The sequence below is a fragment of the Gordionus sp. m RMFG-2023 genome, chromosome 2 (assembly GCF_954871325.1).
Source record: "Gordionus sp. m RMFG-2023 chromosome 2, tfGorSpeb1-WG-v2, whole genome shotgun sequence".
Taxonomy (NCBI): domain Eukaryota; kingdom Metazoa; phylum Nematomorpha; class Gordioida; order Chordodea; family Parachordodidae; genus Gordionus; species Gordionus sp. m RMFG-2023.
Window position 1 is genome coordinate 14285194 of NC_088776.1, and position 16484 is coordinate 14301677.

At 25.7% G+C, this 16484-nt stretch overlaps 1 protein-coding gene across 3 annotated transcripts in view; it reads left to right on the forward strand.

Annotated features, from left to right (window-relative positions):
• The first annotated feature begins 7268 nt into the window (after positions 1 to 7268).
• The window catches only part of LOC135923308 (uncharacterized), a 42053-nt gene continuing 32837 nt past the window's right edge, over positions 7269 to 16484 (forward strand). Inside the window, exons 1-4 of one of the 3 annotated variants that reach the window (XM_065457984.1) lie at positions 7269 to 7369; positions 7526 to 7593; positions 7735 to 7861; positions 16088 to 16187. In XM_065457984.1, coding sequence (XP_065314056.1) covers positions 7329 to 7369; positions 7526 to 7593; positions 7735 to 7861; positions 16088 to 16187 — 336 coding nt within the window. In that variant the 5' untranslated portion in view covers positions 7269 to 7328. Of the gene's footprint in view, positions 7370 to 7525; positions 7594 to 7734; positions 7862 to 16087; positions 16188 to 16484 lie in introns of those variants that run through there. The other 2 variants (XM_065457985.1, XM_065457986.1) reach the window with 2 other exon arrangements.

Sequence of the window (16484 nt, forward strand, 5' to 3'; positions counted from 1 at the left end):
GTTATTTAATAGCTTTTTTGTCAAAGCCAACCTTTAGTAAAGTTATTTGTTGTATATATTTTCATATATTATGTTTAAATAGACTTTAAGATATTGTATCTATATTATATAGATAACAAAAAAAAGAGTAACTTTGTTATATACAAATTTATTTCATATCAATAAGAAATTGCTTTTTGATATCAATAATTGGTTTACTTTTCATATAAAAAGAGTTATTATAATTCATATCCGTTATTTTACTTTCAATTTATTTTACTTTCAATTTATTTTACTTTCAATTTATTTTACTTTCAATTTATTTTACTTAAATTTAATAAAAGCTTGTCAAATTCGATTTTAAATCCCTGCAAGGTGGTGGGAAGGTTTCCCCTTATAATTCTGCACTCGTGTAAAACTAAGAAAGAATAGCCATTACACGAAAACAATCGTTGACTCTCTGTAAAGTCTAAAATAAAATGTCTATTTAATAAAGTATAATAGTTTATTAATATCTTTTTGATTGATTTTTGAAATAAAATATCATTTTCATTTCCTATTTTGTCTTTTAATTAAATAAAATGAAGATAAGGTCTATAAGAGAGAAGAGGATATGTATTGTAACAAACAATAAAAATTCGATTTTTGGATATTTGTGTAGTAAATTTCTAGATAAAATATAGAGGCCGTTTTTGAAGGTTCAAATCTAACCTTTTAGAGACACTACTGAGAAGTAATACATCTGAAAATAGATTAAATGGGTGTTAGTTAGCCATTCTTGATATACTTAGGAACAGGCTTGTTAGCCGATCTTTTTAAAACGATCGAATCCCGATCACGATCTTTTCAAAAAAAGAGGATCGAAATCCAGGATCGACCTTTTTTTCTATTTAAATTTCTGAAGGAAATTTCTGACTGATGCAAAATTAACTAATATATGTTATAAATTTATTGTAATTGAATAATAATATAATATAACCGATGCAAAATTAACTAATATAAAAATAAATAAAATATGGTAGAAATTTATTGTAATTGAATAATAAATATAACAATTATAATATATTTATTTATAATTAAAATTAGCTTTTAATAATAAATTTTTTTCTAAATTAACATCATTTAAACATCCGCGTCTTTCATTTAGAACATGTTTAGCTTTACTAAACAAGCGCTCCACAGGAGCGCTTGATGGCAAAGGTGTATTATATTCAATAAATATTTTTTTAAAATTAATATAAGTATTAAAAATATTCATGGAATCATCATTTGAATAAAAAAATTTTTTAACGGAACAAGCATTTTGTACAGTATTTTTCCCAAAAAAAGCATCAATGTCATCTATACATTCATTTGAGGTATCCGCATATGGTTGTTCCTGCATATTTTCCAAATGGGCAACTAATCTTTCTTTTACCATCATATTTTGTGGCAGATTAATATAAGGCCAATTAAGTTTAAATTTAGGGTGAATGATGGCTGCCAAAATGTTACTGTTTTCATACAGTGAAGGAAATCTATATTATGAAATGATAATTAATTTATTATTAAATAAGTATTTATTTTATTCATTTAAATCAAATCAAGTATCTGCAAAACTTAACCCTTTTAAATTTTACAGTCAAGTCTGGCACATCATCTGTATGGTATTTATTTATATTTGGGTCATATCATAAATATTGATTAAATGTAAACTTAATACTTAATATACAAAGAAATTAACATTGTAATTTATTTACGAATATTAATCAAAATATTAGCTTAAAATTTAAATAATCTAATAAATTTTTAATGTCTTCAAAGGCCCATTAATATTTTACTAGATATCAGAGGTTTAGTAGAACTGGCTTGTTAAAAATATTTTACTAAATTTGCCAGATCTTCAATTTTTTAATATATTTTGCAGATATCATAATATAAAATAATTGCATAAAAAAATATTTTTTTATAAAGAATCATCTAGATTCTATTTCTGCAGGACCTGCTCAACTCAGGAATGTAATAAATTAAATTTAAACATGTTGACATTAAGATTATCAAATAAAGAAAATTTAAAAGAATTATTTGTAAATGTCTCTTTAAGTTCGAGGATGATATTTTGGAAGATGATATTATCTTCTTACAGAGACGGCATTTGGTGCTGATCATATTATAAGAGTTGCTTTCATCCATTTCACATAAAGTAAAATACTTACGTAATTTCAAAAATGGTAAAAGATTCTCATTCTCACTTATATCTGCTGTTACATCAATAGTAGAAGCAATCGAATCTTCTAAATCTATAATGGACATTTACATTTACCTATTAAAATAAATATTAATATATTATTATAAATTTATATTAAATAACTTGTAAGAGCTCTAAATCTCGTAAAATTTAGGAAATGAATAAATTTATCTATAAAATAAATGGTGGAATGGAAGTTGATAAAATATGAAGATAGATATTTTTTTTAAAAATAATATTTTAATTTAATTTTCAAAATTTTTATTTTATTTATTGCTTTTTAAGTAAAAAATTAATTTTTAAAAAGATCGGGATCGAATTTTAAACAAAATGATCTCGATCTCGATCCTCAATTTAAGTCAGAATCATAAATCTCGTAAAATTGACAAATTTGCGATCGAATCCAGGATCATCGATCTTTTGATTCGATCTTTTAACAATTCTGCTTAGGAAGTTGAAAACAAGTACTGATATTAAATCTGGTGTGAAAATCGAATATATTTTTTATATAATTTATGAGTGATATTTATATAAGTAATTAAGAAAATATTGTTATTCACATATATTTTATTAATGCAAATAATATTACCAGACATCGTCTGGGTGGGTGGGGGGGGGGGGGTTAGAAAATGTTTGTATCCTATTTTTTTGAGAGTGGTAGGGGTAGTCATGTGGTACACTAATGGTAGATAAATTTATTGGAGAGTTATCTATTAAATTTTTAGATAAAATTGGGCAAAATGTATTGCTGTAAAAATTATTACTTTTATTATAGACCTATTGAAATACAATGATATTGTTAAACATATAATAAATCTATATATTCCGACATTATTTTCAAAATTAAACTATTCCTGGATAACTTTCCGCTATTCTTTCAAATAAAATTTAAAAGGGTTAGAGATTCTATTAGTCAAATTCATGTTAAACAATATATTATAATAACGCTTTCAATTGTAAATGTGAAGTCTTTTAATATAACTCATGCTCTAAAAAATAATTTTACGTTCACAATATTTTGATAGTTGATAGTAGAGCAGGTGCGTAACCAATGAAGGTAAAGAGGGAAATTTCATGCTTCATCACAAATTTGTCAGTTCTCATAAATATAATTTAAAAATCCACCCCTCCTGCACACCCCTAACCTCCTCTCCTCAATATATCATTATAAAAAAGATTTTGAATGGAAAATAAAAATTAATAACTTTTTAAAATAATGATTATAATTCAAAATTTTCTTTAAAAAATAATTTAAAAATAAGTTAAAAATCAAAATTGTTTTTAAAAAATCGAATATAGCAATAAAATTCATGTGAAAAGAATTTATCTAAAAGTGCTCCCCCCTCCCCATTCATAAAAATTTTGGATACGCCTATGTAGTATAGCATTAATAATTTAAGTTTTTCTTTCTAAAATTTATGAAGGGATTATCTTCATAATTAAAAGCATGTCATTAATACAGTGTCTACATGAGCGGGAGGAGGGGGGGGGGGGGTAGGAACAGTTTGCATCCAAATATCTATAAAGGAGTAGGAGGTAGGTGGTAGGGGGTAGGCATTATGGGGGGTTGGCTATAATAATCTAGAAAATTTTCCAATCCATTTTTAAATTATCTATAGATAACATTTTGGTATTTTTAGGGGGGTAGATATATATATTTTGAGGGGGGTTTGCATCCAGTGAATATACTGTCATGTAGACGCTGCATTAATAACATGAATTATGTATAGGTTTATGAGAGAGGTTTGCATCCATAGAATATCCTGTTATATAGACGCTGTGCTCGGGAATATATTATATGCCGAATAATTTTAGAGATTTTGTCCTTTTACTTTTTATATTTTATATTTTATAGTGTTCACTTTTTGCTTTTTTACTTTTTTTTATTAGCTTTTAATTTGATATATTTTTACTTAATATTTTTTTTTTATTTTTTGATGAAATAAATGAAGATATCATTAATAGTTATTAATTTTATTCTTTACACACTTAATTTTACATATAATTATTTATATTTCAATTGTTTTAAAACATTTTATTTTACCACATCACTGAAGAATTATCTCATTCCCAAAGAAGATTTAATTTCACATTATAAATTTATAATATGCTTCTTAATTATATTTTCTCCATTTTTAATGTACCATATTTTTTCATGAATATATTGTAAGTTTATATATATACAATAATTTTCAAGATTATTTTTGGCATAATCAATTTATATATTTTTGCAAAGTTGTAATTCATACTAGAAGTCTGTAATAGGTGGGTTTTAGCCCAAAAGCCCTAAACTCGTTGTTTTAAATTTTTTTAGCTCGATTGCCCATTTGAAATTTTTTTAAAAATTTTCTCCCCTAGTCCATTTAGCTATAAATATTTTTATAACCCACCAGCGCGCCTAATGTTTTAAAATTATTTTAATAGCTGGTCTGGCTTTTTTATATCTTTTAATGTATCTTTAATTAAACATGCATAAAATGACTCACTAGTGTTGTTAAAGATTCCTATTTGAGTTAATTGGCCCCATTGAAATTAGAACAACCATAACATTATGTAAGCTTCATAATTTGGCCAATAAATGTCCAAGCCCTACTGCCATCAAACATAATATTATTTTGGTAATAATTATAATCAGGTAGTTTTTAAAAATCGACCCAAATCTTAACAACACTACAGACCAGGACCATCACCGGCCCAATGTTGAAAATAATTTTTGAAAACCCGATTGCGCTCTCTCGAAAAAGTGGTGGGGGTAGGCGGGCGCGCGGATATAAAATTTGTACATCGCTGACCTCTAATTCATATGCTTATTCAACGTCTAAATTACAGGATATTCATTGGATGTAAACTCCCCTCAAAAACTTTTTTCAGTGGCAATATTTCTACATGATAAATGTAGGTTTCTAATTATAGTGTTATTCCCTTCATATATCCTAAAAGGAATAACTTTAATTATCAATACTCTACTATCAAATATCAAAATATTTTGAATGTTAAAGAGTTTTTATTTAGAAGATGAATAATTAAAAATTTAATCAGTTACCATGAATGCATTATTATAGCATATTGTCTGACATGAATTTGAGTTTGCTGATAGAAGATCTAATACTTTAAAATTACATTTAAAAAGGTAGTAGAAAATTATATAAAAATATGTCCTATTTGAAAGATAATTGATTGTAAGCAATATATAAATCTCATCATGTATTGCACTATAATTATATTATAATAGGTCAAAAATGAAGTAATAAATAAATTTTCAACAAAATATTTTTCGCTATTTCATCATAAAATTTAAAAGATAAGCCATAAAATTTATCCTACCTCTAGCCTACCCCCTTAAATGACTACCTTCAACCCCCTTAAAGATTGAAAACAAACTGCACATAACCCCCCCCCCCCCCCACTCACCTGCCCATCCGTTGGTGAAGATTCTGCACCAATTATATACATTTAATATTTTATCATTTATTATTAAAATTTGTATAGAAATATTCGATATATAGTCCCTAGTCATTATACTTCTGAAACGTAGGATATTCTCAAATAACTCTTAAAATAATCCTAATTTTTTTAATTACCACCCCCCCCCCTCCCGCTAACCCTAACAAACATTTGTACTCACCTGCCTCAGAAGGATTTATAGGTATTATTATTTGTAAATTGGATAGAGCCATTTGACGAATCACATCTTTCATTAATTTTTGTTAAAAATATATCCAAAAACGGAATAACAACAATTATTTTATAGTAATCCTAATATAATTTAAAAATAACTTATAAATCTATCCTATCAATTTTGATTTTGCAAGTTCAGGCTCATTTTTCTTATTCAGAATCTTGGCATCTTGATTGTTTTCTCTTATACCAAATTAATATTTTCTCCTTCCTGATTAAAGTAAAATGCGCTGTCGTTATTATAAATTTCAGCAGACATGAATTAATATTTATTTTAACCTATAGTGGTTTGAATTTCTCTTCCATTACATTCTCATTTTAAAAAAAATTATCAAAAAAAAATATTCAGGGACCAAAATTTTTTTTTATATTGGTGAGTGGGAACTTGCAAAATTGGGGAGGGGGGGAGGTGGGCAAGTTATAAAATTTTTTTGGGCAAAGGGCTAACCATTACAATATAGTCTATAATGATCTGTATTAATCTGTACATTTCCATTGTTATTCCATTTTTAATATAAATATTCAGAGGAAATTTTAATCTTTGTCTATCTGATATTTAGAATACAAAATTAAGCAAAAATAATTTGCAAGATCTTTTATCAATATAAGGCAAAATCAAATTATAAAGAATGAGAAATTTGACCCTTTTATTTCCTTAAATTAATGGTAAAAAATATTAGTAATTTACATTAAAAACGAAATTAAAATGCAATTTTAATATTAATTTATCTCAAAAAAAATTTTTTTATTTCTAAATCCTTACAAATTTAAAAAAAAGTTACAAAATATATGAATAACCTAACTAAAATAATGCTCAATATTTCTTAACACGATTAGCTTTAATCCAAATGCACGCTACTGTACCCTATAATCCTAGTTATAAGTAGAGATAATTCTAAATAAAATATTTTTGGCTAAATTGTAAGAAAATATACTTTAAATTTAAGAAATTTGAGAAGAAATATTTAGATTAATTTTAATTTTATTAAAATTTTAAATATATAACCTATTCATTTGCAGTTAACAATCCATAAAAACCCTATATATTTTTTAAAATATTTTTCCTACCCCACCTCATCTCCAGTCTTCCCCAGCTGACTACGCGCCTGATCGTATGTTAACTAAAAATGTTTGACTAATTTATGATTTATATATAATATAATATAATATTTTAACAATATTTTGAGTTAAAAAATTAATATTGGCATTTTTATATTGGTATTTTAAAAGAGTTCAGTTAAAAATAAATTCATCCTTAATTCAGCAATTTCTAATTTACACGATTCCAAAACTTACTAATAAATGTCTGGCTCTGACTCTCATCATATTTATATAAATTTTATAATCGCGCCATAATTTCACTTTTCGCGTTTTAGTAAAATTTTAAAAATACTCTAAAATATATATTTTCATTATATCAAATATTCATATCATAGTATAGTAAATGGATGGACATATAATTCGTTTTAAACTAAAGGATTTTATGTAAGTAAAAAATAAAAATATCTTTTGGTATTTTTATAAGAGAAAGTCTATGGACTAATATATAATTGTTTGAAATATTATTTTATTAAGTTTAATTTTAATACTTTTAAAAATATTAATAAAAATTTAGTTTTGTAATTGTCATAAATAATAAAGGACATATTCTTTGGTTGAAAGTTTTCCTCACAAACACCTCAACATTATATCTGGGGGCAATGGAACAGGTTTTTTAAAAAAAAATTTATTGTTAAGATATTTTAAATTCTTTTATTTATCATTAGGAAGACATAAAATAATACTTAATTTATAAATATACTCTTTTAGATAATTATTTTCCATTTTCAAAAATTAAATTGGTTTTACAGGTAAATCATCCGTTTTCAATGGGATCTTGTTTAGTTTAAATGGCAAAACAACATTTATAAATAGAGCTAAAAAGATAGGAGATTTTATCAAACATGGGAAGGAAAAAGCCTCCCTAGAAATTGAATTGTAAATTTAATAAACATTATTAATTTTTAAAAACACATAATTATTTTGAATAATTTACAGTATACTACCATAGTTATACATGAGATTAGGTCAGGTTGTGAAATATTTTTTTACAATTTTATATGTAATAATGCAAAGCTCAATATTTTACACCAAGGTGTCAAGAATGGTAATCTCATAATCCTTTTCTAAAAAAATATATTTTGAAAACATCAAAATTATATAATTTTTTAAAATTAGTTTAGTTTATGGCCAAAACCTGTTTATATTTTAAAAATAATTGGGATGGTCCTAATATTTATTAAAAAAAATTGGGCAAGGTTGGACTAAAATGTTTAAATTTATATATTTTAAAATTTTTGCAAGAAACAAGCACTAATACTTTTTATTTTTAGAATATTATTTTTATAATTTTGTTTTTTTTAAAATAAACAATGATGATCATGGATCCTTTTTTAAAATCTTAGGACACAAATTGCCATGTTCCAAGGCAACTATCTTATTTTCATTCAATCTCAAAAACGGTTTGCTCCCCATCCCTATATTTTTTATTAGTGTTGTTAAATGGCTCTATTTGAGCAACTTTTTAAAGCTGCCAATATTTTAGCTAGTAAAATATTGCCTCAGCCTTGAGATTTCACTAATAGATGTCCAAATCTTTGTGCCACCAATAAACAAATTCTTCACGCTTGCTTAATATAGCTGCAGGGACCCAAATTATTTATAATGGTTCAGTTTGGTATGGTTCACTATGTAAAAAATATAATGGTTACAGTTTGGTTATAGTTCTTAAGACAAAATTTGTTTTGACGATAACACAAATTTTAGCCCTGAAAAGGCCCTTTCAGCAGAAACTTTGTTGTGGAAACCACAAGTACTATAAGAGTAGTGAAGGTCATGGTCTGGTCTTTGGTCTGGACCAATACCCTTGGCCCAGACCACAGTCCTTAAGAAAAAAATCAATCCAGACCATGGTCCTAACTTTTTATTTGTTTAAAAAACATATTTTTTTATCTAATTTGATTTGTTTTATCATTTTATTAAATATAAGAGTAATATAAACAATAAAATTTATCCAATGGTATTGAAGAAAATGATTTTGTGCTTGTGAAGGGCATATTAAAATTAAGAGTAAATTGTGTTTTTTGAGATATTTTCATTTTCATCATTAGAAGTATATATTTTATGTTTTATCAGATGTCTGCTTAAGGTTCCTAATTATTTTATTAAGAATAAGATTAAGTAATTTTTACAATAAATTATACAAACAGTTTCTTAAAAAAAAATAGAACTATATAATAACCAAAACATTTTAATAATATTACTGCTTATTTTGATTAATTTATTGCTTAAAAAATTATAAACAATTTTGTTACTAGTTGCTGACGATACATTAAATTTGGTACTACAGTGAACACATACTCTATGTTTTTATTGGGACTAAACTTAAGGTTTTCATATTGTAAAATAAAAATTAAAATAAATCCTCTAGAAAAATATCATAAAATAAAATATACAAAAATATTATATTAATTGAATAGTAAAGCAAACTTAAACAATAATGTAAAAAATAAAAAGACCGGTCCAGACCATGGTCCTCAAAAAAAGATCGGTCCAACAATCGGTCCGGTCCGACCCCGGTCTAATACCGATAGGACCGGACCGTTGACCTTCACTATATAAGAGCAAGTTTATATAATTCTGGGATATTCAATATATAAAAACTGATGATTTTTTAGATTCATTAAATAAATGCAACTAATGCAAAAAAATTTCAGGTTGAAGCAAACATATATTGTAAAATTATGATATTGATAAACTAATTAGAATTTATTATCAATTTAGCAAACATATATTGTAAAATTATGATATTGATAAACTAATAGAATTTATTATCAATTTGCTAGGCCACATCATATGGATATTATTGGTTTAAAAATTTGCAATCCATCTAATAAATGATATTAAAAACGATTTGAAAAATTTGCAAATATTTACACTTCAAGACAACATATTATCTATTTTTTATAATAAAGGCTATCTACTTATGCTTTAAAATATACTCAAATGCCAAAATTATATAAAAAACGAAAACCTAATAAATTTAGTCATTTGTATGGTAATAATGATCACTATCAAACTATTCATGGGTAGGTGGTGATATTATTTAATTTAATTAAATAAATGCAACTAAATCAAAAATATACAGATTAGTTATTTATATATTTTGCATAAAAAATAGGAATGCTCTAATACTATATGAAACAGTTAAAAGAATGTGGATCAATGTCATAGTGGAAATATTATACATACTTATGATATTAAACAAATATTTTGATCATTTAATCATTACAAATAATGAGACAGATATGGTAAAATATGTAATACATCACAAGGAAAAATATCTTGAAAACATTTCCAAGATTAATCGATTGTTTTTCATGTCCTAATAAAACCAAGTGGCTCTTTCTTATATCACTACTCAAACGTTTATCTGATTTAATAATCTTTAATGGTGAATCGATGTGGATGATCAAAACTGATACAAAATATCTGAAAAACATTTGAAAATGCATTTTTTTATTGGTATAAAAATTTGAGAAAACTGATGTAACACAATATTTATAATTTTCTAAACCTTTAACAAATAATTTTTTAACAATTTCAATTACTAACCTCTCTTCAGTAATATTGATTGAAAGGTTTTAATTTTTTTTATGTTTATAAAATTAAGATGGCTATCTTGATTTAAATTTATTAACTAGTTTATACAAAAAATTGGAAAAATGATCCTCTTCTATTCTGCAATTATCATATTTCTCAAGGCCTTGATATATAATAAGAACTATCTTCCAGTTGGTAAAAACAGTTTTGGTATAAATTTGATTCACCATTCTCTAAGTTATAGATTTTACAAGGAAGGCAAAAAATTGCCTGAGCTTCTATAAATTATTTAACATATACATATTTATAAAACTTTAAAGGAAATCTTGCTCCATTATTAGTAACTCTTTTTGAGTGATATTTGTATTGTTAAAAAGATAAATATATTACGAAAGAATTTTTTTTTAAATTCAGATGCCATTCTATAGGATCAGAAAATTTTATAATATCAGCAGATATTGATATTTTTAAAAAGGTGAAATATAGGCCCGATCCAATAAAAAATATCGGTACATCCCTAATATTTATAATAATAAATTAGAAATCTTCTACCTTTAATTCTTAATATGCAAAAAACTCTTTATGACAATTTATTTCTCCTGAAACAAAAGTTCTTTGTAAACTAGCCCTCTGGCCACCTCCAACTCTGTCACAAGCCAATATGCCATTAGATAGGGCTCAGAAATATAGTTTTTATTCCAAAATCATCTTCATGTTCAAAAAGAAGACTAATCCAAATATTTGCATTATTTTAAATTATAAAATAGTAATATAATGTTATATATTTTAGATTATTATTTTTAACACTGCTTTGGGAAGACATGTGTCAGGTGCATACTCAACAGACAGGGAGAAGGCGAGATTCCCCCTGTAACAAATTTTTTTGGAAAAATATGTAAGGTTTACATAAAGTGAATTGTAAATTATTATTCTATTTCAAATAGGCTATATTCTGTTTTATATTTTAGCAAAATTTAAATATTTCTTCCTTGTGTATTAATATTTTAACCCACTAAAATTTAAAATATATTTTCTTACACCTTAAACATTGATAAATATAAGTTATGTCAACCAAATAAAATCAATTTAATTTATTACTATACTAATTAATTACTATGATTTAGGCAACACAGAGTGTATGAAATGTTCAGATATCTAAAGAGACAGAATTTGCTGAATAATTTCTGAGACATCTTGTGCTACAAGAAGAAATAAACTGCAAAAGCATGCCCGACAAGATGAAGCCTTTGATATCAAGCTCTTACAGTATTTTTGGATCTAGAAGATACTTTGAATGCTCTTAAAGGAATATAGCCCGAACCAGATATTTCATCTGAGCATTACAAAAGCCAATTTTTTTGAATTGCTCCATACGAATTTACTTTTATCCCTAAATCAAATCAACACAACAATAAATCAAATAATTCTTTATTTTATTTAAATAGAAGGATTAATTGTTTTTATTATAATCCTTTACCTATATATATATATATATTATATACTTTAGGTGTATAAAGTCAATTCAATTTATACAAATTAATTATTAAACGTATAATAACTAATAAAATAGATGATTATGGTGAAGTAAATAATGGCTTACTAAGTATCATGTTGAACACAACAAATTTTAAAAAATAGCATAGTATATAATAACATTTTAAAAGAGGATCCATCCATGATCGCTATTAATTTTAGGAATTTTTTTTGCATAAAATCTTTAAAAAAATGGTAGCCTAGGGCTATAGTACCATTGGTAGAAATAATTATTAGGATAAAGTGAAAATTTGAAAAGTTATATTTATAATTTTTGACCTTTTGGCTGTAATAATTAGAATGAGATGTTTGGGTAGAGGAAAATTGGGAGACACAAGTGAAATCACAAATACGGTGTTTTTTAGTGTTGTTAAAACGTCGCGACCCCGACCCAAAGTTCGGATCGTTTTTTTCGACCTCGACCCGCCGAAAAAACGATCTCGACCCAAAATATAGGTCATTTTTTTCGATTCAGACTTGAAGTTTATTTTTTAAGGCAAATATATAAAAATATATTTTGTAAACATGTTAAATTAAAATTTCATTGAAGATGTACCATAGGAAAGTGACAATTGTCATAATCGTCATTTTTGAATTTTTTTAAGGCAAATGGGTAAAAATATATTTTGTAAACATGTTAAATTAAAATATCATTGAAGATGTGCCATAAGAAATTGACAATTTTCATAATCGTCATTTTTGAACTTTTTTGAATTTTTTTACGGCAAATGGGTAAAAATATATTTTGTAAACATGTTAAATTAAAATTTCATTGAAGATGTACCATAGGAAAGTGACAATTGTCATAATCGTCATTTTTGAATTTTTTTAAGGCAAATGGGTAAAAATATATTTTGTAAACATGTTAAATTAAAATATCATTGAAGATGTGCCATAAGAAATTGACAATTTTCATAATCGTCATTTTTGAACTTTTTTGAATTTTTTTACGGCAAATGGGTAAAAATATATTTTGTAAACATGTTAAATTAAAATTTCATTGAAGATGTACCATAGTAAAGTGACAATTGTCCTAATCGTCATTTTTGAACTTTTTTGAATTTTTTTAAGGCAAATGGGTAAAAATATATTTTGTAAACATGTTAAATTAAAATTTCATTGAAGATGTACCATAGGAAAGTGACAATTGTCATAATCATCATTTTTGAACTTTTTTAAGCAAATGGGTAAAAATATATTTTGTAAACATGTTAAATTAAAATATCATTGAAGATGTGCCATAAGAAATTGACAATTTTCATAATCGTCATTTTTGAACTTTTTTGAATTTTTTTACGGCAAATGGGTAAAAATATATTTTGTAAACATGTTAAATTAAAATTTCATTGAAGATGTACCATAGGAAAGTGACAATTGTCATAATCGTCATTTTTGAATTTTTTTACGGCAAATGGGTAAAAATATATTTTGTAAACATGTTAAATTAAAATTTCATTGAAGATGTACCATAGTAAAGTGACAATTGTCCTAATCGTCATTTTTGAACTTTTTTGAATTTTTTTAAGGCAAATGGGTAAAAATATATTTTGTAAACATGTTAAATTAAAATTTCATTGAAGATGTACCATAGGAAAGTGACAATTGTCATAATCATCATTTTTGAACTTTTTTAAGCAAATGGGTAAAAATATATTTTGTAAACATGTTAAATTAAAATTTCATTGAAGATGCACCATAAGAAAGTGACAATTGTCATAATCGTCATTTTTGAATTTTTTTAAGGCAAATGGGTAAAAATATATTTTGTAAACATGTTAATTTCATTGAAGATGTACCATAGGAAAGTGACAATTGTCATAAACGTCATTTTTGATTTTTTTAAGGCAAATGGGTAAAAATATATTTTGTAAACATTTTAAATTAAAATTTCATTGAAGATGCACCATAAGATAGTGACAATTGTCATAATCGTCATTTTTGAATATTTTTAAGGCAAATGGGTAAAAATATATTTTGTAAACATGTTAAATCAGTGAAGATGTACCATAGGAAAGTGACAATTATCATAATCGTCATTTTTTAACTTTTTCGAATTTTTTTTAGACAAATGGGTAAAAATATATTTTGCAAACATGTTAAATTAAAATATCGTTGAAGATGCACCATAGGAAAGTGACAGTTGTCATAATCGTCATTTTTGAACTTTTTTCAGTTTAATTGAAGCAGATAGATAAAAATATTTACTGTAAACATGTTAAATCAATTTTTCAGTGATGAAAAACCCTGAAAAAATTAAAATAGCCATGTTGATAATTTTTTTAGAATATTTTGAAGAAAATGGTTAAAATATATATTATATAGTTAATTAAAATAAAAGCCATAGAAAAGTGATAAAAGTCATAATTATTTTTAAACTCTATTTAATCAAATAGTAAAAATCTTATTTGTAAAACATGTTATATTAATATTTTAGTGAAGAAGAACCCGAGAAAAAGATGGTGGCAAACTATCTCATATAAATACTTATTTATTTTTGGAAAACTGATTTTATTTATAATTAGTATTTCAAAGCCTGTTTTATAAGAGTTTCCGCTATTTTTTCACAATATTTCAGTTTTTTCGATTTGGACTCGGGTCGAGGTCGAAAAAAACGACCCATATTTTGGGTCAAGGTCGTTTTTTTCGGCTTGAACTCGGGTCGAGGTTGAAAAAAATTTGGGTCAGCTCTGTTCGAGCCGACTCGGCTAAGCCGATTAACAACACTAGGTGTTTTCCTCTAAACCAGGGAATGTTTAAAAGCCCATCTGGTCTTTTTTCATCAGATATTGTATGGTTGGCCAACCCTAAGTTGTTTATAGTTAGAGACTGAATTGTCTTTTAGAATCTAAACAGGTTAGACCATGTCAGCTCTTAGAATCTGATCCACAATTTTATGCAATATTTTCTAAAAAAATGATATGGATATCTGCATCGGACCTAATTTTTCAATCCCGGCCCACGAATATAAATTTTTTTTATTAGTACCAAAATAAAAATTATTTATATTACACCCAAAATAAGAGATATATGTCACATGGCGCCTAGTTTCTACAAATAAATAAAATAAAATATTTTTATTTTACAAATAAAAATGTTGGGGCCTTGTTTCTTAGAAAGCGAAACTATATGATTTTGAGTTTCAAAAGCGTCGACTTGCACCTAGAAAAACAAATGGTTTTTATACCAACGTTTGCTCAATTGAGGGTTACATTAAAATAACCGTTGTTCCACTTTTAGTTACATCCTTGACTCAAATCAATGAACGATTTGTGATTCATTAAATGGCTCTATCCAATTTACAAATACCTTTACCTATAAATTCTTCTGAGGATATATTAAATATTGAAAAAGTAAAATAAAATATTTGCTAAGATTAAATAATCCTCAACGATACTTTAGATACAAGTATCTACATTAAAAAATATGTCATCGGTATCCATGTCTAGATACAGGTTTATTAAGAGTATTTATAACGGTATCTAGATACTCTTCTAGAGGTATCGGTATCAATTTTATGATTAAATTCATTAATAATATGTCCGAGTTTATTTCTTTACAAAAACAAACCAGACAAATTTTATTTTACGCAATAGACAGCGAAACGTTAAATTATAATTTATTTTATTTATATTATATAAAAAATATTTATCATAATTTTTATCCTGGCTACGCGCCTGACAGGAGTAATTAAATGTTAGGGTAAGTCATGAATGGAATCTTTATATTTGATAGGGTTAATTGGAAAAATATCTTTTATCAGACACAATAAAGATCAATGTATATTTCGTTTGGTAAATTTGCAACCGTCTACTTTGAGCGGTTCAGACAAGTTCGGTTGAAAAATTGGTCTCTTGTAGACCTCTACTTAAAATTTTTTCAATAAATGGTTGTGGTCAGCAAAACTGGGAATAATATTTGCCTAAAAATATATCTAATATAAATGTATTTTTCGACCAGCCTACATAAAAATATAATAAATGGTTCAACTATTATTTATAAATTTGCTTATCTTATTCTTCATTAAAAAAGGTACAATTCCAAAGGTTCTAATTATATAATTAATAGAACCATATTTCCGGATTCTACTTCTACTTGGACCTTCAATGGGGCGCGTTCCACTCAGAGAGAAGTAATTATATTTGATTGATCATTCTTATATATATAATACCCATGTCCAGATTTTATTTTTTTATAAATATTATAGAAAATATATTAAAGGGCCATTTTATCCATATTAATTTATCAGCAATGCTGCTCAGATCGTAATCACCTCACCCTCCCCCCCCCCTTCCTCTATCCTAAATTTAATGGAATGCTTTTTTAAAATAATGAGAGTCTGCTGATGTATGGAAAAGTAAAACCATTGAAGTTTTGATTTATTATATTAGTGAATTTTTTAGCAATGAAGTTTGAACTTCAAGGATTT